This window comes from Ranitomeya variabilis, chromosome 4 (genome assembly GCF_051348905.1).
Source record: "Ranitomeya variabilis isolate aRanVar5 chromosome 4, aRanVar5.hap1, whole genome shotgun sequence".
Classification (NCBI taxonomy): domain Eukaryota; kingdom Metazoa; phylum Chordata; class Amphibia; order Anura; family Dendrobatidae; genus Ranitomeya; species Ranitomeya variabilis.
Genome location: NC_135235.1, coordinates 281,310,705 through 281,335,028, shown reverse-complemented (window position 1 = coordinate 281,335,028; position 24,324 = coordinate 281,310,705). Strand labels below are relative to the sequence as shown.

General features: G+C 43.8%; 1 protein-coding gene across 4 annotated transcripts in view; it reads left to right on the top strand.

The window, feature by feature from the left end:
- The window catches only part of KLHL17 (kelch like family member 17), an 85,848-nt gene that overhangs the window by 5,091 nt on the left and 56,433 nt on the right, over nucleotides 1–24,324 (top strand). The window contains exon 1 of one of the 4 annotated variants that reach the window (XM_077250028.1): nucleotides 7,970–8,156. The exons of the other annotated variants lie outside the window; for them this stretch is intronic. Within the exon in view, the coding sequence (XP_077106143.1) occupies nucleotides 8,151–8,156 (6 nt within the window). The 5' untranslated portion in view covers nucleotides 7,970–8,150. Of the gene's footprint in view, nucleotides 1–7,969; nucleotides 8,157–24,324 lie in introns of those variants that run through there. 4 annotated transcript variants of the gene reach the window in all.

Genomic DNA, 24,324 nt, shown 5'->3' with positions numbered 1-24,324 from the left:
ATGCTGCATAGGCAGCATCTATAGTAAAAAGTTGGTCACACTTGTCAAACACTATGTTTGACAAGTGTGACCAACCTGTCAATCAGTTTTCCAAGCGATGTTACAGATCGCTTGGAAAACTTTAGCATTCTGCAAGCTAATTACGCTTGCAAAATGCTAAAAACACCGCGAAAAAAACGGGAAAAAAATGCAAAAAAAAAAATGCGGATTTCTTGCAGAAAATTTCCGGTTTTCCTCAGGAAATTTCTGCAAGAAATCCTGACGTGTGCACATACCCTCAGACTTAACAAAAGTTAACTCATCAGGCGCCAGATACTTTGATTGCTAATATCTCCACCATGAAGAAATAAAAAAAAAATCCACTCTGCAGCTGCTACTACATGGTATAGAAAATCGGGCCCTGGGTTATATTGCAAAAAATCACTAATCTGGGGCCCCGCTAACTTTTAATGCTGGCAAGAAACGATTGCAACTATTGTTTAGCAAAACACAAATTGGCTCAAATGCAGTATTAAATGCCTCCCACTGTCTTTTGTTCTTATTCCGCAGATATTATAAGTTGATCATTTTTCCTTTAAAAGAATCTGACAGTAGGATCAACCCTCCTAAGCAGTCTATATGGGCATGTACAGGTCCTTCTCAAAAAATTAGCATATAGTGTTAAATTTCATTATTTACCATAATGTAATGATTACAATTAAAGTTTCATATATTATAGATTCATTATCCACCAACTGAAATTTGTCAGGTCTTTTATTGTTTTAATACTGATGATTTTGGCCTACAACTCCTGATAACCCAAAAAACCTGTCTCAATAAATTAGCATATTTCAACCGTCCAATCAAATAAAAGTATTTTTTAATAACAAACAAAAAAACCATCAAATAATAATGTTCAGTTATGCACTCAATACTTGGTCGGGAATCCTTTGGCAGAAATGACTGCTTCGATGCGGCGTGGCATGGAGGCAATCAGCCTGTGACACTGCTGAGATGTTATGGAGGCCCAGGATGCTTCAATAGCGGCCTTAAGCTCATCCAGAGTGTTGGGTCTTGCGTCTCTCAACTTTCTCTTCACAATATCCCACAGATTCTCTATGGGGTTCAGGTCAGGAGAGTTGGCAGGCCAATTGAGCACAGTAATACCATGGTCAGTAAACCATTTACCAGTGGTTTTGGCACTGTGAGCAGGTGCCAGGAAGCATGAAGTGCTCCAAAATCTCCTGATAGCTAGCTGCATTGACCCTGCCCTTGATGAAACACAGTGGACCAACACCAGCAGCTGACATGGCACCCCACACCATCACTGACTGGGTACTTGACACTGGACTTCAGGCATTTTGGCATTTCCTTCTCCCCAGTCTTCCTCCAGACTCTGGCACCTTGATTTCCGAATGACATGCAAAATTTGCTTTCATCAGAAAAAAGTACTTGGGACCACTTAGCAACAGTCCAGTGCTGCTTCTCTGTAGCCCAGGTCAGGCGCTTCTGCCACTGTTTATGGTTCAAAAGTGGCTTTACCTGGGGAATGCGGCACCTGTAGCCCATTTCCTGCACACGCCTGTGCACGGTGGCTCTGGATGTTTCCACACCAGACTCAGTCCACTGCTTCCTCAGGTTCCCCAAGGTCTGGAATCGGTCCTTCTCCACAATCTTCCTCAGGGTCCGGTCACCTCTTCTCGTTGTACAGCGTTTTCTGCCACATTGTTTCCTTCCAACAGACTTACCATTGAGGTGCCTTGATACAGCACTCTGGGAACAGCCTATTTGTTGAGAAATTTCTTTCTGGGTCTTACCCTCTTGCTTGAGGGTGTCAATGATGGCCTTCTTGACATCTGTCAGGTCGCTAGTCTTACCCATGATGGGGGTTTTGAGTAATGAACCAGGCAGAGAGTTTTTAAAAGCCTCAGGTATCTTTTGCATGTGTTTAGAGTTAATTAGTTGATTCAGAAGATTAGGGTAATAGGTCGTTTAGAGAACCTTTTCTTGATATGCTAATTTATTGAGACAGGTTTTTGGGGTTATCAGGAGTTGTAGGCCAAAATCATCAGTATTAAAACAACAAAAGACCTGACAAATTTCAGTTGGTGGATAATGAATCTATAATATATGAAAGTTTAATTGTAATCATTACATTATGGTAAATAATGAAATTTAACACTATATGCTAATTTTTTGAGAAGGACCTGTAGGTCATAGGAAACAGTAAAATGATACCTTGATATCTACGATCCGATGTCTTATTCTAGAGAAATCTACGTTTTTCTTAATACAGTGGATTGCAAAAGTATTCAATTCAACCCCTTGGCATTTTTCATGTTTGTTACCTCACAGCCTTGAATTTCATTGTTTTTTTTTAGGATTTGCATCAGTTCATGCCTACAACTGTGAACAGTTGGTTTTCTATTTTGTGTGTGTGTGTGTGAAGCAACACCAAATAGCACAAAATAACTGAAAGCTTCAGTGTGCATAACTGTTCAGCCCCCCCCCCCCCCCCCCCAAAGTCAGTACTTTGTGTAGAGCCTCCTTTTGTGGCAATTACAGCTGCAAGTCACTGTGGATAAGTCTCTATGAGCTTTCCACATCTGGCTACTGGAATTTTTGCCCATTTCTCAAGGAAACCTGCCCCAGCTCCTTCATATTAGACGGTTTCCTCTGGTGAACAGCAATCTTCAAGTCTTTCCACAGATTCACAATTGGATTAAAGTGTGGGCTGTGACTCGGCAACTCCAAAACATTTCCACCCTAACCTAACATTTAACGCCCTAGCTAGCCTTGTTCCCCGGATTACTTCTGATGGTGAAGATGCCGGAGCCACGTACCCTGCCTTAGCTCCTGAATCCACCCTCAGTCTGTACCCTTCCACCACCCAGGGGAGAGGGGAGTAGTAGTGTACCGTAATACACCACCCAGACTAACAAGGTAATACGAACAGGGATAACGAAAAATACCAAACATACAAATATACTCACTCAGACAACCAAGGAATGCATCAGGGATTGGAGGATGGGGTTAAGTAGAAGAAAGGGAATTATCACACACACTGAAAACCTAGCAACAGTCACAGATAAATCCACCAAACGTTTTCTCCAATAATAACCAACAGCCTCCAGCTATGCAACAAAAGCTATCTCTGACAATGAGTGCTAGCCAGGGCCCAGATTATATAGGAGATGGAAGTGGCTCCAGGATCGCTCAACAGAGTAGATTAACCCCTGCACTGCCAAAATGAATTTACACCATTTAATAAGAAGTTGAAGTGCTTCTAATCGGTGCAGGAGTAGGAGAAATCAGACGCAGCGGTCTTCTGGCTCCTCTCTATCCCAGCAAAAGCCGTTACAGTTGCTCTAGCAGTATGCTATGGGTCATTGTCTTGCTTGAAGGTGAACCGCTGTCCCAGTCTCAAATCAACTGAAATAGGTTTTGCTCAAGAATATCTCTGTATTTCACACCATCCATCTTCTTGTTTATTCGGACCATTTTCCCTGTCCTTGCTGCGGAAAAACGTCCCCACAGCATGATGCTGCCACCACTATGTTTCACAGTGGGGATGGTGTTCTTGGGGCAATGAACTGTGTTGGTTTGGCACCAAACACAGCGTTTACCTTGCTAGCCAAAAAAGTTCAATGTTGGTCTCATGTGACCACAGCACCTTCCTCCATACATTTGGGGAATCTCCCACATGTCTTTTGGAAAACTCAAAATGAGCCTTACAATTTTTGGGTGTAAGAAAAGGCTTTTTTTCTGCCCACTCTTCCATACACGCCACCTCTGTCGAGTGTACTGCTTATTGTGATCGTATGGACAGATCCTCCAATCTCTGCTTAGGAACTCTGAGGCTCCTTCAGGGTTACCGTTGGTCTCCGTGCTGCCTCTCTGATTAATGCCCTACTTGCCTTGGCTGGCCGTTTTGGTGGACGGCCCGCTCTTAGCAGGTTTGTTTGTGGTACCATGTTCTTTCCATTTGATGATAATGGATTTGATGGTGTTTCGGTGGATCATCAGAAATTGGGATTCTTTTTTTATAACCCAACCCTGACTTGTACTTCTCAACAACTTTGTCTCTGACTTGTTTGGAGTTCTCCTTGGTCTTCATTGTATTGCTTGGAGATCTCCTTGGTCTTCATGGTGTTGTTTGGAGATCTCCTTGGTCTTTATGGTGTTGTTTGGAGATCTCCTTGGTCGTCTTGGTATTGTTTTGGAGATCTCCTTGGTCTTCATGGTGGTGTTTGGTTAGTGGTGCCTCTTCTTAATGGTGCTGCAGCTTCTGTAGCCTTTCAGAAAAGGTAAAGTGTATATACTGACCGACATGTGACACTTAGATCGCACACAGGGGGACATCCTGTCAATAAGCATGGGACTTTTAAAAGTAATTGCTTGCACCAGAAACCTGTCACCACAAAATGACTGTTCAAACCTAGGACAGGAGCTCGGTACACCATGACGTTGGCAAAAAGTTTATAGCATTTTCCCATTGGTTTACATCTATTACCGCCCTTCTCTTCTTTAATTGACAGCTCTGGCTTTCCTGAAACTAGAGTAGGCTGGGGATAGATGGAAAACAAATAGGTGGGAAGATGCACAGAACTGTTTGGCCACACCAAGGGTGCACTGAGCGCCTGCGCTTGGTTTGAACAGTCATTTTGTGCTGGCAGATTCCATTTAATTGATGAGTGATCAGTCTTGGTACTCTCTATTCTACACTTGGACAGCACTAGCACATGAACATCATTTATGTCCAAATTCCTCTTGTAAAAGCTGAAAGAATAGCTGTCCAGTGTGTATGGGAACCTTTTCCGGTTCCTTGTTGGTTTTTCTGAACTTTTGTTTTTTTAAGTTCTTCAATTCCATTGCATTTACAGGAAGAAAAAAAAAGAAAATATTCTACAAATGGCCCCATTGATTGCAGTTGAGTCTTCCTAAATGTAGATGTGATTAGTTGGTATACAATTTGGACAGCTGATGGCTGAACGCGTTTAGGCTCACAGCCAGGGGACCTCTGCACCCTCCATAGACATGCAGGGTAGTAAGCTGCCTCCAGATACTTCTGGCACCGACTTATCATACTTGGATCTGGTGTGTTGGAATCTAAGAGCCTGTTCTTTCTTTTCCAACAAATCTACCATCAAGGGCAAGTTGGGACACCCCAATACAACCCAATAATTGTCCGGTCTGTCCTGCAGTTTCAGCTGACATTAATCCTATGCATATGGCCGGCAATGTGGAAGCTTCTTTTTTTATTATTATTTTTTGTCTGCATCATCTGTCCATAATGCTTCCAATTTTTCCTAGTAAAATGAAAATGTGATCCTCCTCATTATCCTCCCCTTCCTCCTCCTCATTATCCTCCCCTTCCTCCTCCTCATTCTTCTCCTCATTCTCATTCTCATTCTTCTCATTCTTCTCATTCTCATTCTTCTCATTCTCCTCATTCTCATTCTTCTTATTCTTCTCATTCTCATTCTTCTCATTCTCCTCCTCCTTCTCATTCTCCTCCTCCTTCTCATTCTCCTCCTCCTTCTCATTCTCCTCCTCCTTCTCATTCTTCTCATTCTCCTAATAATTCTCCCCCTAATTGTCCTTCTTCTCCTTCTCCTCCTCCTTCTCATTCTCCTCCTCCATCTCATTCTCTTCCTCCTTCTCATTCTCCTCCTCCTTCTCATTCTTCTCATTCTCCTCCCCTTTCTCCTAATCATTCTCCCCCTCATTCTCCTCATTCTCCTCCTCCTTCTCATTCTCCTCCTCCTTCTCATTCTCCTTCTCATTCTCCTCCTCCTTCTCATTCTCCTCCTTCTCATTCTCCTCCTCCTCATTCTTCTCATTCTCCTCCCCATTCTCCTAATCATTCTCCCCCTCATTGTCCTTCTTCTCATTCTCATTCTCCTCCTTCTCATTCTCCTCCTCCTTCTCATTCTCCTCCTTCTCCTCCCCATTCTCCTAATCATTCTCCTCCTCATTGTCCTTCTCATTCTCCTCCTCCTCTTCAGCAGCATTCTGCCCTGCTTATTCACGAGGAAAATGACCTGAATTATAGTGACATATAAAAGTTAGGGCACCCCGGGTCAAAATTACTGTTATTGTGAACAGTTAAGCAAGTTGAAGATTAAATAATCTCTAAAATGTCTAAAGTTACAGATGACACATGTCCTTTGTATTTTTGCCAAAAATAATGTTTTAATCTTTTATATTTTAAAAATTACTAAAGGGAAAATTGGTCGATTGTAATTGATTGATCCACTCCCATGCTTAATGGTTGCCGAGATGTTCTTTTCCTGAAATTGTGTGCCCTTTTTTCTTCATACATACCTTTTGATCATTGTGACCAAAGAGTTATATTTTAACTTCATCGGTCCACAGGACTTGTTTCCAAAATGCATCAGGCTTGTATTTTGCATTCTGACGCTGAATTTTATGGTGAAGACGCAGGAGAGGTTTTCTTCTGATTACTCTTCCATGTAGGCCATATTTGTGCAGGTGTCTCTGAAGAGTAGAACAAGGTACCACAACTGCAGAGTCTGCTAAATCTTTATGAAGATCTTTTGCAGTCAAGCAGGGGTTCTGATTTGCCTCTCTAGCAATCGTACAAGCAGCTCTCACTGAAATATTGCTTGGTCCTCCAGACCTTATCTTGACTTCCATTGCCATTTCTTAATTACATTTCTAACTGAGGAAAGGGAAAGTTGAAATCACCTTGCTATCTTCTTATAGCCTTCTCCTGTTGTGTGGACCTTCACCATTTTCATTTTCAGAGTGCTGGGCAGCTGCTTAGAAGAACCCATGGCTGCTGTTTTTGGGCACAAGCTTAGAGGAGGCTGGGTTTTTATAAAGGTGGGAAATTTGTATCACCTTGTCTTTCCTAAGGATGATGGTGAACAAACCATAACCGTAACAGGCTCATTAAAGTCTGAAACCTTGGTCAAAGTTATCTGAGCACATAAATCTCTAAGGGCGCTCAAACTTTTGCATCGGCCCATTTTCCTTTCTGTAATTTTAAAATGAAAAAAATTAATATATAATTTTAAAAAATTACTGAAAGGAGAATGGGGCGATGCATTTTTTGCCTAAAATACAAAGCAAATGTGTCATCTTCTTCATCTTTAGGTGTTTTAAAGATCACTTCATCTTCAACTTGCTTAGCTTTTCAGAATAACGATGATTTTGACCGGGGGTGCCCAAACTTTTGCATGCCACTGTGACATGCCCTAGCTACAACATATGAGTGCAACAAACAGTAGCTGCACAAATAGTGAAGCACGGCGCCTGCTATAGCAAACAATGACTGCCCCATCTTTACATACAAGCTATAGAAGCAGCACACATCTCTTAAGGTAGCACCGTCACATGTAGATCCAGCAGTATGCGGCTGCACCAGTGACACAAGCGCATCTATACACTACACTATACATATCATTGGTGCAGCCTGGTGCCCAAGAGGTAAAGGGGGTCACTACCAGCTCCAAAGCAGGTGGAATTGTGCATGATGATGAGCTATTGGACTGCAGAGCGCCAGATACTGTTTTTGCACAGGGGCCCTTCCTGTCTATATCCGCCAGTGTCTATACACATCATATCCAATAATTGCACAGATATTTAAGGTAGCGCTGTGTTCACAGCAGGTCTGATCTTTAAGGTGGCGCTGCCAATTCCCAGTCTCAGCATGCAGCAGCAGCTCTGATATTTAAGGTGGCTCTGACACCTCGGCTTGTGATCCTATTGGCTGCTTCCTTTCCATGGCTTCTTCCCATTTGATAAATGAGACGTTTCGGTGACATGTAGAGGATATAACATGCACAATACCCGGAATCCCCCCCACTCCCATCCTGCTGCTTTGTAAACCGGTTGCAGTGGCTTATTAGGGAGGAGCGTCCTTAAAAGCATCCAAGCACCCGGTTGGTTCAGATTTGCGTCAGTTTCAGCCCATGACAATTTAGTATTCTGGAGAGGTGTTTTTTTTTTTTTTTTTCTTTTTCCAGGATAATGACAAAGAACCGGTTTGCTCCCGGCCCTGGCATCCAAAGTTAAGCAGCCTGATCTGTGCACAGAGGCATTATCAGCTCCCCCTCTGTGTGCTGGGTCTGAAGAAGTGGCCAGCATGATGAGTGCAGGGCATCCGGGCATCTTCCCAGCATAAGAGCTGCACCTACAGCCATATGTCTGTGAGTATCCGCCACATCATTGCTGCTAGCACTAATAATATCTGCGTCTTCCCTATGGACAAAGCCCGGAGGCTTCATCTCTGCCATCCGCATGCTACAATATTACTTCCATGCCCATATAGGAAACACAATTTTGCATTTTTGTAATTTTTTTTTTTGCATTGACTACGTGTAATGATATGCAATCCAATATGTTACAGCGGGTGACGGTATTATTTTCTGCACTAGGTCTGATTGTGTACAAGGGCCCAGACTTGTGATAGGACTGCAGGTCTTTAGAAGTGCTGCAGTGACAGCCAAGACAAGGACTGCAATGGAGCAGAGGAGGAAACTCAGCCCTGGTGCAGATGATCTCCAGGGTTTGCTTGTTTCTAGATACATATTATAGCTTAGTGTTGACATATTTTGCAACAAAGTATCAGAACTGTTTACAGATGAGGATGTTCTAATGAAACAATGTATCAGTAGCGGATGGAAGACATCTGCTGGTGCTGTAATCAAGGCCCCGAAAAAGGGTCAATGGCGGGGTGGCCTGTATCCTGCGGGCTGGCAGGAGTGCCACGGCGGGCACAAGAGTCCATAGATGGAGGGAAGGTTCCTGCATGGCGGGGCAGTAACGTTCCATCCTATTAAGTTGAATGGTTTTGTTTTTATATTTTTTAATTTTGGAAAATGGGTGACCCAATCTTGTGCAATTCACCTGTCCTTGTTAGGCCAGGGGCGGACATATTGGTGGCACCACGGGGCCCAGGAGGTCAGGGGGCCACTACCGCCTCCAAAAGAGGAGAGACGGTGCTGCATTATGATCATCTATGGGGCCCTTATACTGTTCTTGCACAGGGGCCCTTTTCTGTCTCTGTCCGTCAGTGTATTAGACCTATGCCTGTAGCTCTGCATTGCAGCCAGTGTCAGACTGCGGGGGCAGGGGCCCATCACTAACAATGACTTGGGGGGGCTTTGTTTAGCTTCAGGTAATTTGTTGAATGAATTATGAGATACTGCTTTTGTCTGTACACAGTGAATTAATGTATTGGCCAATTGCCGCTCATGTTGGGGGTAAGTGGCTTATTCTGGCATGGGGGCCCACCGGAGGATTTTCCTATTCTCCTGTGGGCCAGTCCGAGCCTGATTGCGGCCCTGCTGAGCCACACAAATTGCTATTCATGCGGCACACAATATTGATACATAGGTGCCGACTTGGCTGAAGTCATTGTGTAAGCCCATGCCATTTTACTGTTGCATTATTTATGTTAGTTTGTGTTGACTTTTTTATGTATTATTTTTCTCCAGCAAAAATTTTACTCCGCAGTTTTTTGGGAGCTTAGAAGTGATGATCAAACGTGATGGGATAAGGTGTTATCTGAGCATGCTCGGGTGCTAACCAAGTGACTTCGGCGAGCTCGAATAACATGTTCCAGTCCCCGCAGCTAGCTGCCTGCTAAGTCCACAGAGATGGTTCTACCCTTGTGCTAGGCTACAAGAAGACAAGTGGTGGATAACTCTTTTTATAAGAGAAGGAGGGGTGGTCCACTTGAGGACAATTTTTGCTTTCTTAAGTGGGTGTGATTAAAAATTTGGCACTGTTTGCTTTTTATAGCCTCTGTATTGCATTGTCTATTGATGGATGCAGAACCGGTTTATTACGAACCCTTCAGTGAGCTCCTTCTGACAGACCAGATGGAGAGTACCTAACCCTTTTATCTGTCTTTTTCTGAGCTCCTGTCAGCTGATTTATGACCAGAGAACACATCCACGATGAATATGCAGAGAAACAAAACAGCCCTTAAAAGTCAAACTGCAAAATTTTTAGTTAAAAATGCAATTGCAAAAATGTTTTTTTTTTTTTTTTAGTCCAACATACATACATTTAACTGAAAAGCAAAAACAATCTCTGCAGAGGTAGACATCCTGAACATATGGGGAAGATAAAAACATTTTTTAGAAAATTTGTGCATGTACATGTAGATGCGGAATAAATCCTGTATAATTTGCATTGTTTGCTTTTCTTGACCAGGTTGCAAAAGTTTGGACACCCTTTGGACACGGTTAGTACCTAATAGCACCCCTTTTGCAGGTCTCACAGCTTGTAAACACTTTGTAACCAGCCAAGAGTCTTTCAATTCTTCTTTGAGGGATTTTCATCCATTCTTCCTTGGAAAATTATTCCAGTTCTGTGAGATTCCTGGGATGTCTTGCATCCGCTGCTTTTTTTTAGGTCTAGGTACAAATTTTCAATGATGTTCAGATCAGGAGACTGTGAGGGCCATTGTAAAACCTTCAGCTTGCGCCTTTTGAGGTCGTCTATTCTGGATTTTGAAGTGTGTTTAGGATCATTATCCAATTGTAGAAGCCATCCTCTTTTCAAATTCAGCTTTTTTACAGATGGTGTTATGTTTGCATCAAGAATTTGTTGAAATTTCATTGAATTAATTCCTCCCTCTACCTGTGAAATGTTCCCTGCGCCATTGGCTGCAACACAACCCCAGAACATGATTGGTCTGCCCCCATGCTTAATGGTTGGCGTGATGTTCTTTTTCTGAAATTCTGTGCCCTTTTTTCTCCACACATACCTTTGATCATTGGGGCCAAAGAGTTCTATACTAACCTCACAAGTTCTCAGTACTTGTTTCCAAAATGCATAAGGCTTGTTTAGATGTTCTTCTTCATACTTCTGTTGCTGAATTTTATGCAGGAGAAGTTTTCTTCTGATGACTTTTCCATAAAGGCCATATTTGTACAGGTGTCTCTGAACAGTAAGTCAATGTACCACAACGTCAAAGTCTGCTAAATCTTTCTGAAGGTCTTTTGCAGTCAATCAGGGGTTCTGATTTGCCTTTCTTCGAATCATACGAGCAGCGCTCACTGTAATTTTGCTTGGTCTTCCAGACCTTATTTTGACTTTTCACTGTTCCTGCTTACTGCCATTTCTCAATTATATTTTGATTTGAGGAAAGGGCAACTTGAAAACGCATTGCTATCTTCTTATAGCCTTCTCCTGCTTTGTGGGCCTCCACCATTTTCAGAATGCTAGGCAGCTGCTTGGAAGAACCCATAGCTGTTGTTTTTTGGCACAAGGTTAGAGAAGGCTGGGTTTTTATAAAGCTGGGAAATTTGCATCACCTGACATTTCCTAACGATGACAGTGAACAAGCCATAACCCTAATAGGCTAATTAAGGTCTGAAACCATGGTCAAAGTTATCTGAGCACACAAATCTTCAGGGGTGCCTAAACTTTTGTAAAGGCTTATTTTCCTTTTTGCAATTAAAAAAAAAAAAATACTACTATATAGGGTATATATATTTTTTAGATAAAATACAAAGGAAATGTGTCATCTTTAACTTTAGGCCCCTTATAGATCATTTCACCTTCAACTTGCATAACTTGTTCACAATAACGGTGATTTTGACCAGGGGTGCCCAAACTTTTACATGTCACTGTATTCCCAGTATAAGTACAGACCACAGTGTTTGGACCGGCCAAGGGTCTCCTTGACTGAGTCCAACAGCCTCGTATATGCCTATGAGCTTGTTGAGTTTGTTGCCGGCAGCCGGTCCATACTTAGACTGTAAATATTGGACGTGTGAAACTTGTCTAAGCTGAAACTTTCTGTGCACTTTGGGTATTACTGAATGACTACATAAACATTTGTACAAGTTTACCCGCCAAATATAAAAAAAATAGTATTTTATAAGTCCAACGGATTCATAAATTGCAGTTTAATGTAAGGATTATACAGCCGTTCTGACGTCAACTTTCATTGTAAGTACCCCAGCCTCATCAGGTCGAAAAGAACTACTAATAATGTACGCATTTTCTGGAGACTGGGTAGTCTTGCCTTCTCTCAGGAGCCATTTGAACATCACAGAAAAGTTGGCAAGTATGAAATAAACCCTTAAGTCAGATTGTGTCTTTCTCTTTGGTACCAGTTCTCTGTCTTGCTATAGTCTGTTTCATGCCCACAGAGGCGCAACTAGAGTCTGGTCCCCGATACGGGAAAAGGTTTACTCTGATTTCATGTCAGATATTCAGAAAAACATGCAGATGTGTCTTTTTATATAGTATATGTAAACTCTTAGTTTGATCTGTACATGTTCGTACCCCTGTAATAATATCACCCGTCCTGGCTCCTTCTTGTAAAAATATACCCCATCCTGGCTCCTTCTTGTAATAATCTCCCCCAAGTGAGAAAGTGTTTCTGCAAATGTGGTTAAGCTTTGGCATTAGCATTCACAATCTAGAATAACTTCTTGTGTTGTGTACTATCCGCATCAATGGCCTCCCCCTTTTCCCCCTGAGAAAATTTGCTTCACTTTCTAATTATGGACTGCTACTGCAAAATATTTCTAGCATTCTGGAAAGCTCCACGTTTTTTCTTCTGCTTCGTCTAATTATCTGCCGCTAATAAGGAGAAACTCCAAGCATCTGAGCTCCCAAATACTAGCACAGCAAGAAGATCCTTCTCTGTGAGAGCTTGCCAATGAATATGTTCCCTGCTAATAGGGAATCCCCTCTGTTCCTCTCCTCTGGGTGTACGTATTATTATAGTCTGACTTATCTCATGAGTAAAGTCAGTTTTCAGCGTAAGGCTGTGGGAATATATTTGCATCTATTGATGACCTATCTAATTAGCAATGTTTAAAAAAGAAAAAAAGCTGCATCTCTTATTACTGAAAAGAAATAAAGCGTCTCTGTCCATTCACACAAAACCTGCCCTTAACTGGCACAAGAAGTAAAAAACTGTTTTTGGAGCACATACCAGTCTAATCTGTCCAGAAACTGTCCTCTTTCTCATGCTCTGTAACTTGTCATCCACTCGTTTTCAATGAGAGGTTCCTAGTCATTGGAATTCTCCCAGCACTATAGGTACTAGAACATCATTTTATTTTAACATGCAATGCCCGTTTATGGTGGAGTTTTTTGGAACAGAAACTGAGTGGAAACTTTCCAAATCCTCCTCCCCAAGTCTTAAAACTTGTCAGAAACTTTCCACAAAGTTTTTGCTAAGAAAAGTGTCCATACCTTTTCAGAATATTGTGTTGTTGTTTTTTTATTCACTCTTTAAACTGATATTCATCATATAAAGTTGAGAAAACTGATTCACAGGATCCTGGTTCGGAGGCCATGTTGGTACTTTGTGACAGCCAGAGCCAGGGCATTAAGAACTTGCTCATATAGCTCTCGAATGCTGGTAATCTGGGTGCCTGTCGAGATTATAGGACCCCCGCTATGTCATCACGCCCTGCAAATCGTTTTATGTTTGGGGCTTTAAAAAAAATTCAAGCACGTGATTCTATCGGAATGATCTTTGGGGAGGCATTTACGGGTCTTGGCAGATGGCATCATGCAACTACGCAGCCATTGACTGACCCCATGGTCCCCTCATTAAAGACTTTGGAAAACTGATTGGGCATCGGGCACCACGTGTCATACAGCTGCACGAGATCCCCAGGACCGCGAGTGCCGACACCGCTGGAATGGCGCCTACACAGATGATTCATTGGGGCGAAACATTTACATCAAGAAGGGGTTGTCCTAGTGGTGGCCAACCCCTTTTAGCTACACTCCTTTGACTTCCAAAAAAGCCACACCTTTGCTCGAGGGAGCAGCCAACAGTGTTTTAAACAAATAGATGGGTCCAATGGCGCATACACATGACCATATTTGTGAACAGTTGGATCCAACAAAACATCAGATCATACTCAGACAAATATTATTCTATGGGTCTGTGCACTTGCCCAATTTTATTTCTCTGTTCAAGAAAAAATTCGCTACATACCTGAGTTTTATCTAATATTCTGGTCGTACTCGACCATGAAAGTCATTGAGTGCGTGGAAAACCTCAAACTGCACTTGGATGACATCCGAGTGCTGTCTGACAGAGTGAAGAACAGGGGTGTCAAACTGCATTCCTCGAGGGCCTCAAACCATGCGTGTTTTCAAGATTTCCTTCTCATTGCACAAGGTGCTGGAATCATTCTGTGCAGGTGATTAAATGATCACCTGTGCAATACAAGGAAATCCTGAAAACATGACCTGTTTGCAGCCCTAGAGGAATGCAGTTTGACACCCATGGTGAAGAAGATGGAGAAATTTTAGTTTTAGAAAAAAAAAATCCTTTTCGAAAATGGACACTTTTCTGATTTTGCAATTTGCAAAATGCAAACAGTTAAAGGTCTAAATAAATTCTGGAATTTCATATGCTGCTCACTGTAGGGAAACAAAATGCTAATTTTGTAAAGGCCAGACATTTATAGTAAAAGCATGCATAGCGGCGGTGCGTCCCAGGACCGCCAAACAATCCCCCGTTTATCCATGCGCTCAGGAAGTGGGCGGCAGATGGCCCGGACTTCATATAACAAAGCGGCGGATACATTCACACACAGTCTACCTAAAACTGAAGAGCTCTGACACACGATGGTCAGGAGGGTAAAGCAGGCTGCTTTCTGCGGACTTTACACAGTGAGTACAACTTGGTCTGTCGTTTAAAATTCTATTTTTTTTATTTTTTTTTACCTAAGATGTCCATAACAAAGTTGGTTCAACTTGCCATTTTCATCCGGACCGGTAAACTATCATACTTGTATGAAAGCCTCGGAATCTTCGGAGAACACGGGATTGGGCATGTTGAATTTGAGCACCAGATCTTTACTTAAATGCATGTGTTTGGGCTAATATCATTGTTGCAGTGATTTTCATTAACATGTTTATACTTTTATACTGTTCAGCTTTAACAAGCTCTTTAAGTTACTGATGGACTCGGCTTTCGTCATCTTATATCCGGTTGTGCCGTACCTATATTTGCCCAGTAAACATTCTTGGACTGTAGGAGGCTTTTCTATTTTTTTTTTCTGTTCAAGATCAAGCAGCATATGTTTCTTGCTCCTAACTTATTGCAGCTTCACATACAAAAGTCACCGGGTCAAAGGTATCCAGTTTCTCTTATTTAATTCCTGCTGCTCCACAGAGTATGCCATTTTATTTTTTTAAATCCGCCATATGGTTCCAGAGATATGGGCCTTTTTATCTAATTTTATGGCTTACAAGGTTCCTCAGGGGCGTGTCTTTAGGTTGCTCTGCATAATTACCCTGTAAGCCACTCCCCCATGTTATAGACTATAATAGTTACTGTTAAATAGAAAAAGGTCCATATCTCTGGGACCGTATAGCAGATTCTCAAAAAAAAAAAAAAAAAAAAAAAAAGAAAACGCGAAATATTCAAGGAAACAGATGGAATAAAACAAAAAAAGCCCAAACTGGAGACTTTTAAATATCAAATTTGCATTGAAGTGTTGCAGGGTAGAGTTGACTTCTAAATTTTGGTGGGAATTTCTTCGACTTTCTAGGAAAAGTGTAAAAAAATGAAAGGCTCATTTCCAGTGTCGGAATTCTGCCCTTAGATAAGCACATAACGACTTCATACAAGTGCTGCTGACAATGAGGATCAGCCAACAAAAGAGTGTTCTATGTCTGAGCAGATGATCCAGAGTGAGTGTTTTTTTTTTTTTTTTAATCATTTTTATCCCTTGTAAATGGGAGTTAATTAACATATAGAAGTTTTATTTATTAATGTCTATACTTTTACACATTTCTCATACCCCCTCCTGCACATTCACTTTTCTAAGGCTACTTTCACACTAGCGTCGTGCACTGCACGTCGCTATGCGTCGTTTTGTAGAAAAAACGCATCCTGCAAAAGTGCTTGCAGGATGCGTTTTTTCTCCATTGACTTGCGTTAGTGACGCGGTTGCGTCGTGTTGCGTCGGACCGTCGCCACCAAAAAATGTTGCTTGTAACGTTTTTTGGTGCGTCGTTCCCGTCTTTTCCGACCGCGCATGCGCGGCCGGAACTCCGCCCCCGCCTCCCCGCACCTCACAATGGGGCAGCGGATGCGTTGAAAAACAGCATCCGCTGCCCCCGTTGTGCGGCGCATTCACTGCTAACGTTGGTACGTCGCAACGACGCAATTCGTTGTGCGTCATCCGACGCTAGTGTGAAAGTAGCCTTACTCCACTCCCTCAAAATAACGAAATCCAGTGACTTAAAGGGGTTTTCCATCTATTGACTTTTGAAAGGGAAGCTATCATTGGAAAATTACCTATTATTTAAATCACATTTTTGTGTTAAATGTATTTTTTTTCATTTTTCAAAATCTGTATTACAAATAAAAAAGAGCCATTTTCACACCAGCCACTGTAACTTTATTTTAGTCTCATGCTTCCTGTTGTTTGAGGAAAGTGCATTATCCACAAAGAACAGAGTCTGATCTTATCTAGTGCATTGAAGCATCTAATGAGCGTGTGCAAAAGTCTAGTGAAGGGTATTAAGGTCATCTGTGACATCCGCTAATGTGATTGGTGGATCCTGTGCTATCAGATGTCCATAGAGGGGTTACCTGTCTTTGTAATCCTGCATCTGATAAGGAGCCTGCTGAAAACTCTTCCTGAAAGGACAGGAAGTATGATTCTAAAAAAAAACCTAGTGGCCAACGTGAAAATCGCAAGTTTAGAATTTTTTATTATTTTTTAATAAAGATCGTAATGTGAAAAAAAATACCAGAATTTAAATAGAAAATACTGATTTCTGATTTAAAAAGCTAATTTTCTGATGATAACTTCTCTTTAACCCCATAAGCTTTCTATAGAGAAAAATACTAAAATTACCATTAATTACTAACCCCTACTCCAGCACTGGCTTGTCACTCTCGCTCCCATTGGATAGATGATGACTTTCTGATTGGTCGGAGTGCAATCGCTGGGACCTGCACTGATCAGTAGAATTGGGAATTTTTATCCACAATGGGTCAGTTTTTTTACACATTGCAAAATGGTCCACCATGTCAGATTCTCTATCTCCGCTCCATTCATGGTCAACCATGTCAGATTCTCTATCTGCGCTCCATTCATGGTCAACCATGTCAGATTCTCTATCTCCGCTCCATTCATGGTCAACCATGTCAGATTCTCTATCTCCGCTCCATTCATCGTCCACCATGTCAGATTCTCTATCTGCGCTCCATTCATGGTCAACCATGTCAGATTCTCTATCTCCGCTCCATTCATGGTCAACCATGTCAGATTCTCTATCTCCGCTCCATTCATCGTCCACCATGTCTGATTCTCTATCTCCGCTTCAGTCATGGTCCACTATGTCAGATTCTCTATCTCAGCTCCATTCATTCTCAATGAGGCTGCTGGAAAAAGGTGAGTGCAGCTCTCGGCAGCCCCATAGGGAATAAATAGAGTGGTGGTCAAGCATGTGTCCTACTGCTCAATTCTAATGGGATAAAAGTCCCCTGTTCTGGTGATCGGTGCAGGTCCTATTGGTTGGTCACCCATTGATTAATGAATTATCACCTATAGGCCGGAGACACACTGGTGCGAGATGCGGCCGAGTCTCGCTGGTTAAAAGCAAGCTGTGGCACCGGCACTCCGGAGCGTGCAGATGCATAGCAATACATGGAGCCGCACGCTCCGCTCCGGAGTGCAGGTGCCACAGCTTGCTTTTAACCAGCGAGACTCGGCCGCATCTCGCACCAGTGTGTCTCCGGCCATAGAGTGGGTATCTCATTCCTTCGTTTCACTAAACAACTACTTTAACCCAGTCAGAACTGTAGAGGCACTTAAAGGATTGTCTAGGCTTTGGGTACAAGTCTGCAGTCATTCTATGTTACTGCAGACTTGTGAATCCTCACAGCGGGATTCTCCTGTGGCAACGCTGGGAGCAGGCACTCATGTGACTGCAAGTATGCAATTTGCACACTTCAAGACACATTCCGACTAGACTTGCAAACGTCTAGTTGGCACATGACCAAATACTTGAATCCTGACAGCACACACACTGATATATAGTGACTGCAGACTTGTTATTAAAGCCTGGACAACCCCTTTAAGCAAAATAACGGGGATGTAACAATCTGGACCGTGCTCCTTTTTCTACATGTGGGATTTTAAACTCTCCATCATGTACATGCATTGATCTTTAACTTTGGTTTGGATTTTCAATGCAAACTCTGCACAGAAATCCACCACATGTGAACATGATCCTATAATCGCCACAGAGAGACAAAGACTGAAGTGTTGACTCTTTTGGCCATTACCAGCCCAATTGGATTTCTTGAATGGTCATTGACCCACCTGTATATGGCCGTCCTATAAATCTGTACCCTGGTTTGCCTTGATCCTCCTCATTTCGTCCTCCATAGGAGGGGGCTGCGCGTCACGGCTTCCAAATGTGATTACTAATGTGTAGAAATTGCTTCTTCCCGAGGATCTATTTTTACCGGCACTAATCAGCACCATGTAGGTGTATGGAGCGGGATGGCACAGAACGTTCGCTGATGAGTCGCTGAAGGCTGCAGGGTGACATTCGCCTCCTGCTTCTTTTTATCTATGATTTTTTATGTATTTACATCTTTTCTGAATGCATTTAGTCATCAGTTCTGCAGCCGCGTTCATCCTGTATGAATAATGGATGGTGGGCTGCTCAGCATTTGTTTGTAGCAGATGATTGCATCCATGGGGGTGGTGGGGAATCACTGTATGGGAAGAGAGGGAGCCCCCGTCGTGTAACGCATCCCACTATAGACCACATAATGTTGCTTTTCTATGGTTTCTTATGGGAGGCAGAGAATTTGAGTGCTTACATTTAAATCCGAAGTCCTTGAGTTGTCTTCCTCTGCCGCATTTACAAGATTTGGCAATGGAATGAAACTGAAAGGCAGAAGATACATATTAGATATTAGAAAAAACTTTATGACGGTGAGGGCGATCAATGAGTGGAACAGGCTGCCATGAGAGGTGGTGAGTTCTCCTTCAATGGAAGTCTTCCAACAGAGATCTGTCTGAGATGGTTTAGTGACTCCTGCATTGAGCAGGGGGTTGGACACGATGACCCTGGAGGTCCTTTCCAACTCTAACATTCTAGGATTCTATGATTTTAATTCTCTGAGTCCTGGCCCTATCAGACTAATTAATCCCATTTGGTAATAAAATGTTATGTTGTGTTTTTATTATTTTAACAATCATGCTGTCTAACCCACAAAAACTCGCTCCTAGGCCTCTCTCTTTATTATTATTATTATTATTATTATTTATTTATATAGCACCATTAGTTCCATGGTGCTGTACATGAGAAAGGGGGTTACATACAGAGTTACAGATATAGTTTACAGTAAACACGTTTACAGTGACAGACTGGTACAGAGGGGAGAGGACCCTGTCCTTGCGGACTTACATTCTATGGGATAGTGGGGAAGAGACAGAAGGTAGGGGGCGAGGCGATGGCGATGCGGTGGCTCTGGCGATGGAGAGGCAGCGGCTCTGGCGATAGCGAGGTGGCAGAATGGTTATTGCAGGCTGTAGGCTTTCTTGAAGAGATAGGTTTTCAGGTTCCGTCTGAAGGATCCGAGGGTGGTGGATAGTCGGACGTGTTGAGGCATGGAATTCCAGAGGATGGGTGATATTCGGGAGAAATCTTGGAGGCGGTTGTGTGAGGTATGAATAAGTGTGGAGGAGAGTAGGAGGTCTTGGGAGGATCGGAGATTACGTGAGGGAAGATATTGGGAGATTAGTTCAGAGATATAGGGAGGGGACAGGTTGTGGATGGCTTTGTTAGATCAGTGTTAGTAGTTTGAACTGGATTCGCTGGGGAATTTGGAGCCAGTGGAGAAATTTGCAGAGGGGAGAAGCAGGGGAGTAGCGAGGAGAGAGGTGGATTAGCCGGGCAGCAGAGTTGAGGACAGACTGGAGTGGTGCAAGAGAGTTAGCGGGGAGGCCACAGAGGAGGGTGTTGCAGTAGTCGAGGCGGGAGATGATGAGGGCATGCACAAGAGTTTTGGTAGATTGTGGGCTGAGGAAGGGACGGATTCTGGCAATATTTTTGAGTTGGAAGCGACAGGAGGTGGCAAAAGTTTGGACGTGCGGTTTGAAGGACAGGGCAGAGACGAGAGTTACCCCGAGGCAGCGGATTTCAGGTGTGGGAGAGAGCGTGATGCCGTTTATCATAATAGATAGGTCAGGTAGGGGGGATACGTGAGATGGGGGAAAGATGATGAGTTCGGTTTTGTCTACATTGAGTTTTAGGAAGCGAGAGGTGAAGGAGGATATGGCTGACAGACACTTCGGGATTCTGGACAGCAGAGAGGTGACATCTGGGCCAGAGAGGTAGATCTGAGTGTCGTCCGCATACAGGTGGTACTGGAAGTCATGGGACTTTATGAGTTGTCCTAGGCCAAGGGTATAGATGGAAAAAAGTAGAGGCCCTAGGACAGAGCCTTGAGGGACTCCAACAGAGAGAGGGCGGGATGAGGAGGTGGTGTGGGAGTGGGAAACACTAAATGTGCGGTCGGAAAGGTATGAGGCAATCCAGGACAGGGCAAGGTCTTTGATGCCAAGGGAAGAAAGAATCTGTAGCAGTAGACAGTGATCGACTGTGTCGAAAGCAGAGGACAGGTCAAGAAGGAGGAGGATGGAGAACTGTCTGTTAGCTTTGGCTGTGACTAAGTTATTAGTAATTTTGGTCAGAGCAGTTTCGGTGGAGTGGTGGGGGCGGAAGCCAGATTGGAGGTTGTCAAGGAGAGAGTTAGATGAGAGGTGGGAGGAAATTTGAGCATGGACATGCTGCTCAAGGAGTTTTGAAGCAAACGGGAGCAGTGATATGGGGCAGTAGCTGGGCATAGCAGTTGGGTCAAGGTTAGTTTTTTTGAGGATGGGTGTGATGGTGGCATGTTTGAAGGCAGAGGGGAAGGTACCAGAAGATAGCGATAGGTTGAAGAGATGGGTTAGGGCTGGAATGAGCATGTTAGTGAGGTTGGGGAGGGGATGGGGTCACGAGCACAGGTGGTGAGGTGTGATTTGGAAGAGAGGCGAGTAAGCTCTCCTTCAGTGATGTTGGAGAGGGAGGTTATTAGGGAAGGGCAGAGGTCTGGTATATGGAGTGGTTGGGGTGGTGGAACAGTTAGGGTTTGTCTCTTCTGTGTAACTCGCTGTATACGGTCTGTTGCCAAGTGTGATCCATCTCTAACAGCAGAGACAGATTGCAGGAAGCTGGGAGCGAGTCTGTCTCTGCTCCTGCTCTCCTGTCTGTCCCCCCTGCATCTAGGCTGAGCGGTGAGATCGGCTCTTAGTTCATAGCAGGGAAGCAATTGGATAGACTCGCTGTATAATCTGAGGAGCTGGTAGAATATTGATGATTACGAGCAGTCGCCCCCCAGGACAAGTGGATGGCAAGTTACCAAGTATGAGAGTGGGAACAGTTCTTTGACATATTAGATCGGTTTGTGCACCAAAAATAGTTAAAATTTTATGTTGGCATTGGAGGCAGAAGGACCATTATTTTCTCCAGGTTTTATGTGAAAGAATAGGAACACTTCTTAATACTGGAAGCCAGGTGACCAGAAATAAAGCTGTCATATTGGTTATCGCCCAATCACAAGCCTCCCACGGATTAGTGGAATGAAAAGCCTGAGCCATGTTCAATATTTCCCAAGACACAGAGGTGTTTCTGTACTTGGGGTTATTTCTACTGCTTCAATGCCAGCATGGGGTATCGGTGCTTGTTCATAGGGAACCATAATTCAACGCCTGTGAACTAATATTCCCTATATGTACACAGCGCTTGGGGCGCCGCCGCTAAGTATATAAAGGAAGTTTGCGGGTTTTCTTCTTTTTTTCCAGTAACTTGTGGGCATGGAAAAGGAGTGTTCAATACTGATCAACCTCTTTAATAATTGAATTTAGGATTGCTGTTCAGTTCCATTGCCCCTGGTGTATTACATCCAACCCCTCGCCCCTGGTGTATTGCATCCGACCCTTCACCCCTGGTGTATTACATCCAACCCCTCGCCCCTGGTGTATTACATCCAACCCCTCGCCCCTGGTGTATTACATCCGGCCCCTCGCCCCTGGTGTATTACATCCAATCCCTCTCCCATGGTGTATTACATCCAACCCCTCGCCCCTGGTGTATTACATCCAACCCCTCGCCCCTGGTGTATTACATCCAACCCCTCGCCCCTGGTGTATTACATCCGGCCCCTCGCCCCTGGTGTATTACATCCAATCCCTCTCCCCTGGTGTATTACATCCGGCCCCTCGCCCCTGGTGTATTACATCCAATCCCTCTCCCCTGGTGTATTACATCTGACCCCACGCCCCTGATGTATTACATCCAACCCTTCACCCCTGGTGTATTACATCCAATCCCTCTCCCCTGGTGTATTACATCCGGCCCCTCGTCCCTGGTGTATTACATCCAATCCCTCGCCCCTGGTGTATTACATCTGACCCCGCGCCCCTGGTGTATTACATCTGACCCCGCGCCCCTGGTGTATTACATCCGACCCCGCGCCCCTGGTGTATTACATCCGACCCCGCGCCCCTGGTGTATTACATCCGACCCCGCGCCCCTGGTGTATTACATCCGACCCCGCGCCCCTGGTGTATTACATCCGACCCCGCGCCCCTGGTGTATTACATCCAACCCCGCACCCCTGGTGTATGACCTCGGGCCCCCGCCATGCTGTCTGCCTTTACTAACATGAGACAGATTGGCCAATGGTGTGGAGCTCACTGATACCAGCGCGGCCCTGTAATAAAAGCCACCGGGGTAACAAGTCCGTTCATGACATTTCTTCCTTCTTCATCTTCTGCCATCACCTGTGAGTGATATTATTGAGAAGTGGAAGGTATCACAGCAAATCAGCCACAAAGTGGAGACCCTGTAACATTACAGAGCAGGGGGCCAAGTGCTGAAGAGCAGAAGGCAGAAAAGTCACCACTGCTGTGCTGACCCCATAACTGCAGAGTCCAGACCTCCTCTGGTATTAACATCAGCACAAACACTGCTCCCCACCAGAAGGCTGAGCAGCTGCGTGTAGCTTTACATCACCAAGCACAATGCTGAGTGTCGGATGGAGTGGTGTAAAGCTGTACAGGAAAATTGAGAGGGGCCCTTTAATACACCATCTTCTCCATCACCTACTCCTCTGCTTGGACCGTTTTCACTGCGAGTTGATACACGTGTTAGCCATAGGATTTTTTTTTCATATAAATTAGAACAATAGAATATAAACCTGTGCAATTATCATTCACTTTTAGAACCATTTTTACCGTGTATTCATGATACAACCAGATCATAATGGGGTCAATACTGGGTGCATGCAAATAAAATAACAAAATCCCAGTTGTTCTTCTCTGATCTCCCCGCTGTTAGTCATTCGGGTAATTACCAGTCATGCATTATTCATCTGTCGCAGCGTAGAAGGAGCGGCAAACAATAGGGTTGGGTTCAGGCCGGGATACGACTTCAATTCACATTTCTCATTAGCTATTATAAGACCATAAAATAATTTTGCTATTGAGCTATAGCCATGATACGCTAGATCTTCTCTATTTAGAACTGATTTTGGGCCCCATTGAGAACTCTATAACGGGGCCCCCAGCTACTAAGTACTTTTAAATTACTGATGGCCCTATAGCCATGTAATTAGACTTCAGGCCCTCTCAGGCACGAGGCTAGGGTGTGACTGCTACCTCTTGCCCCTTCCAACATTTAATATGATGTATTCTATACTTCTTTCTTCCAAAAACAGTGACACCTTGGCCAACAGGCTGCTTTTGGTATCATAGCTCTGATCAATACACTGCAATAGAACTGAGCTGCAATACCACGCACAACCTGTCGACAGGTGTAGCGCTGTTTTTGGAAGAAAGCGATTTTATAAGCCAAGCACAAAAGTGGGTGCTCGTGGGCAGGGCTTAAAAATGTCCCTTTTCTACCAATACTGTTGTTGGCAAGTCTGCTGGGGCACACAGAGAGGAAAGGGGGCCCTATAGGTAAAAATAAAGTGGTGCCTGTTTTGTTGCTGGTCATTACCATTGTGCAGCGCCCCAGAGTCCTGGTCGTTGCAGTACTGTTGCTCCGCCGCTAAGGGGGGCTATGGTACGTCTGATGGCACTGAAGGAGTTCATCTGACCAGGTATCACAGACACCAATACATTTCACAGTCTGGCCTCCAGGGGGAGCTAAGGGTTCTATTTATTAGGCCACTCCTCACAATCTGGTAAAACTGGGGGTTAGGCAGGAAGTTAGGGAGAAAGCTGACTGGGTTGGAACCAGGCAACACCTTGTGGCAGAGGGTGTTGCAGGGGAAGATTCGGAGGGGTCCCT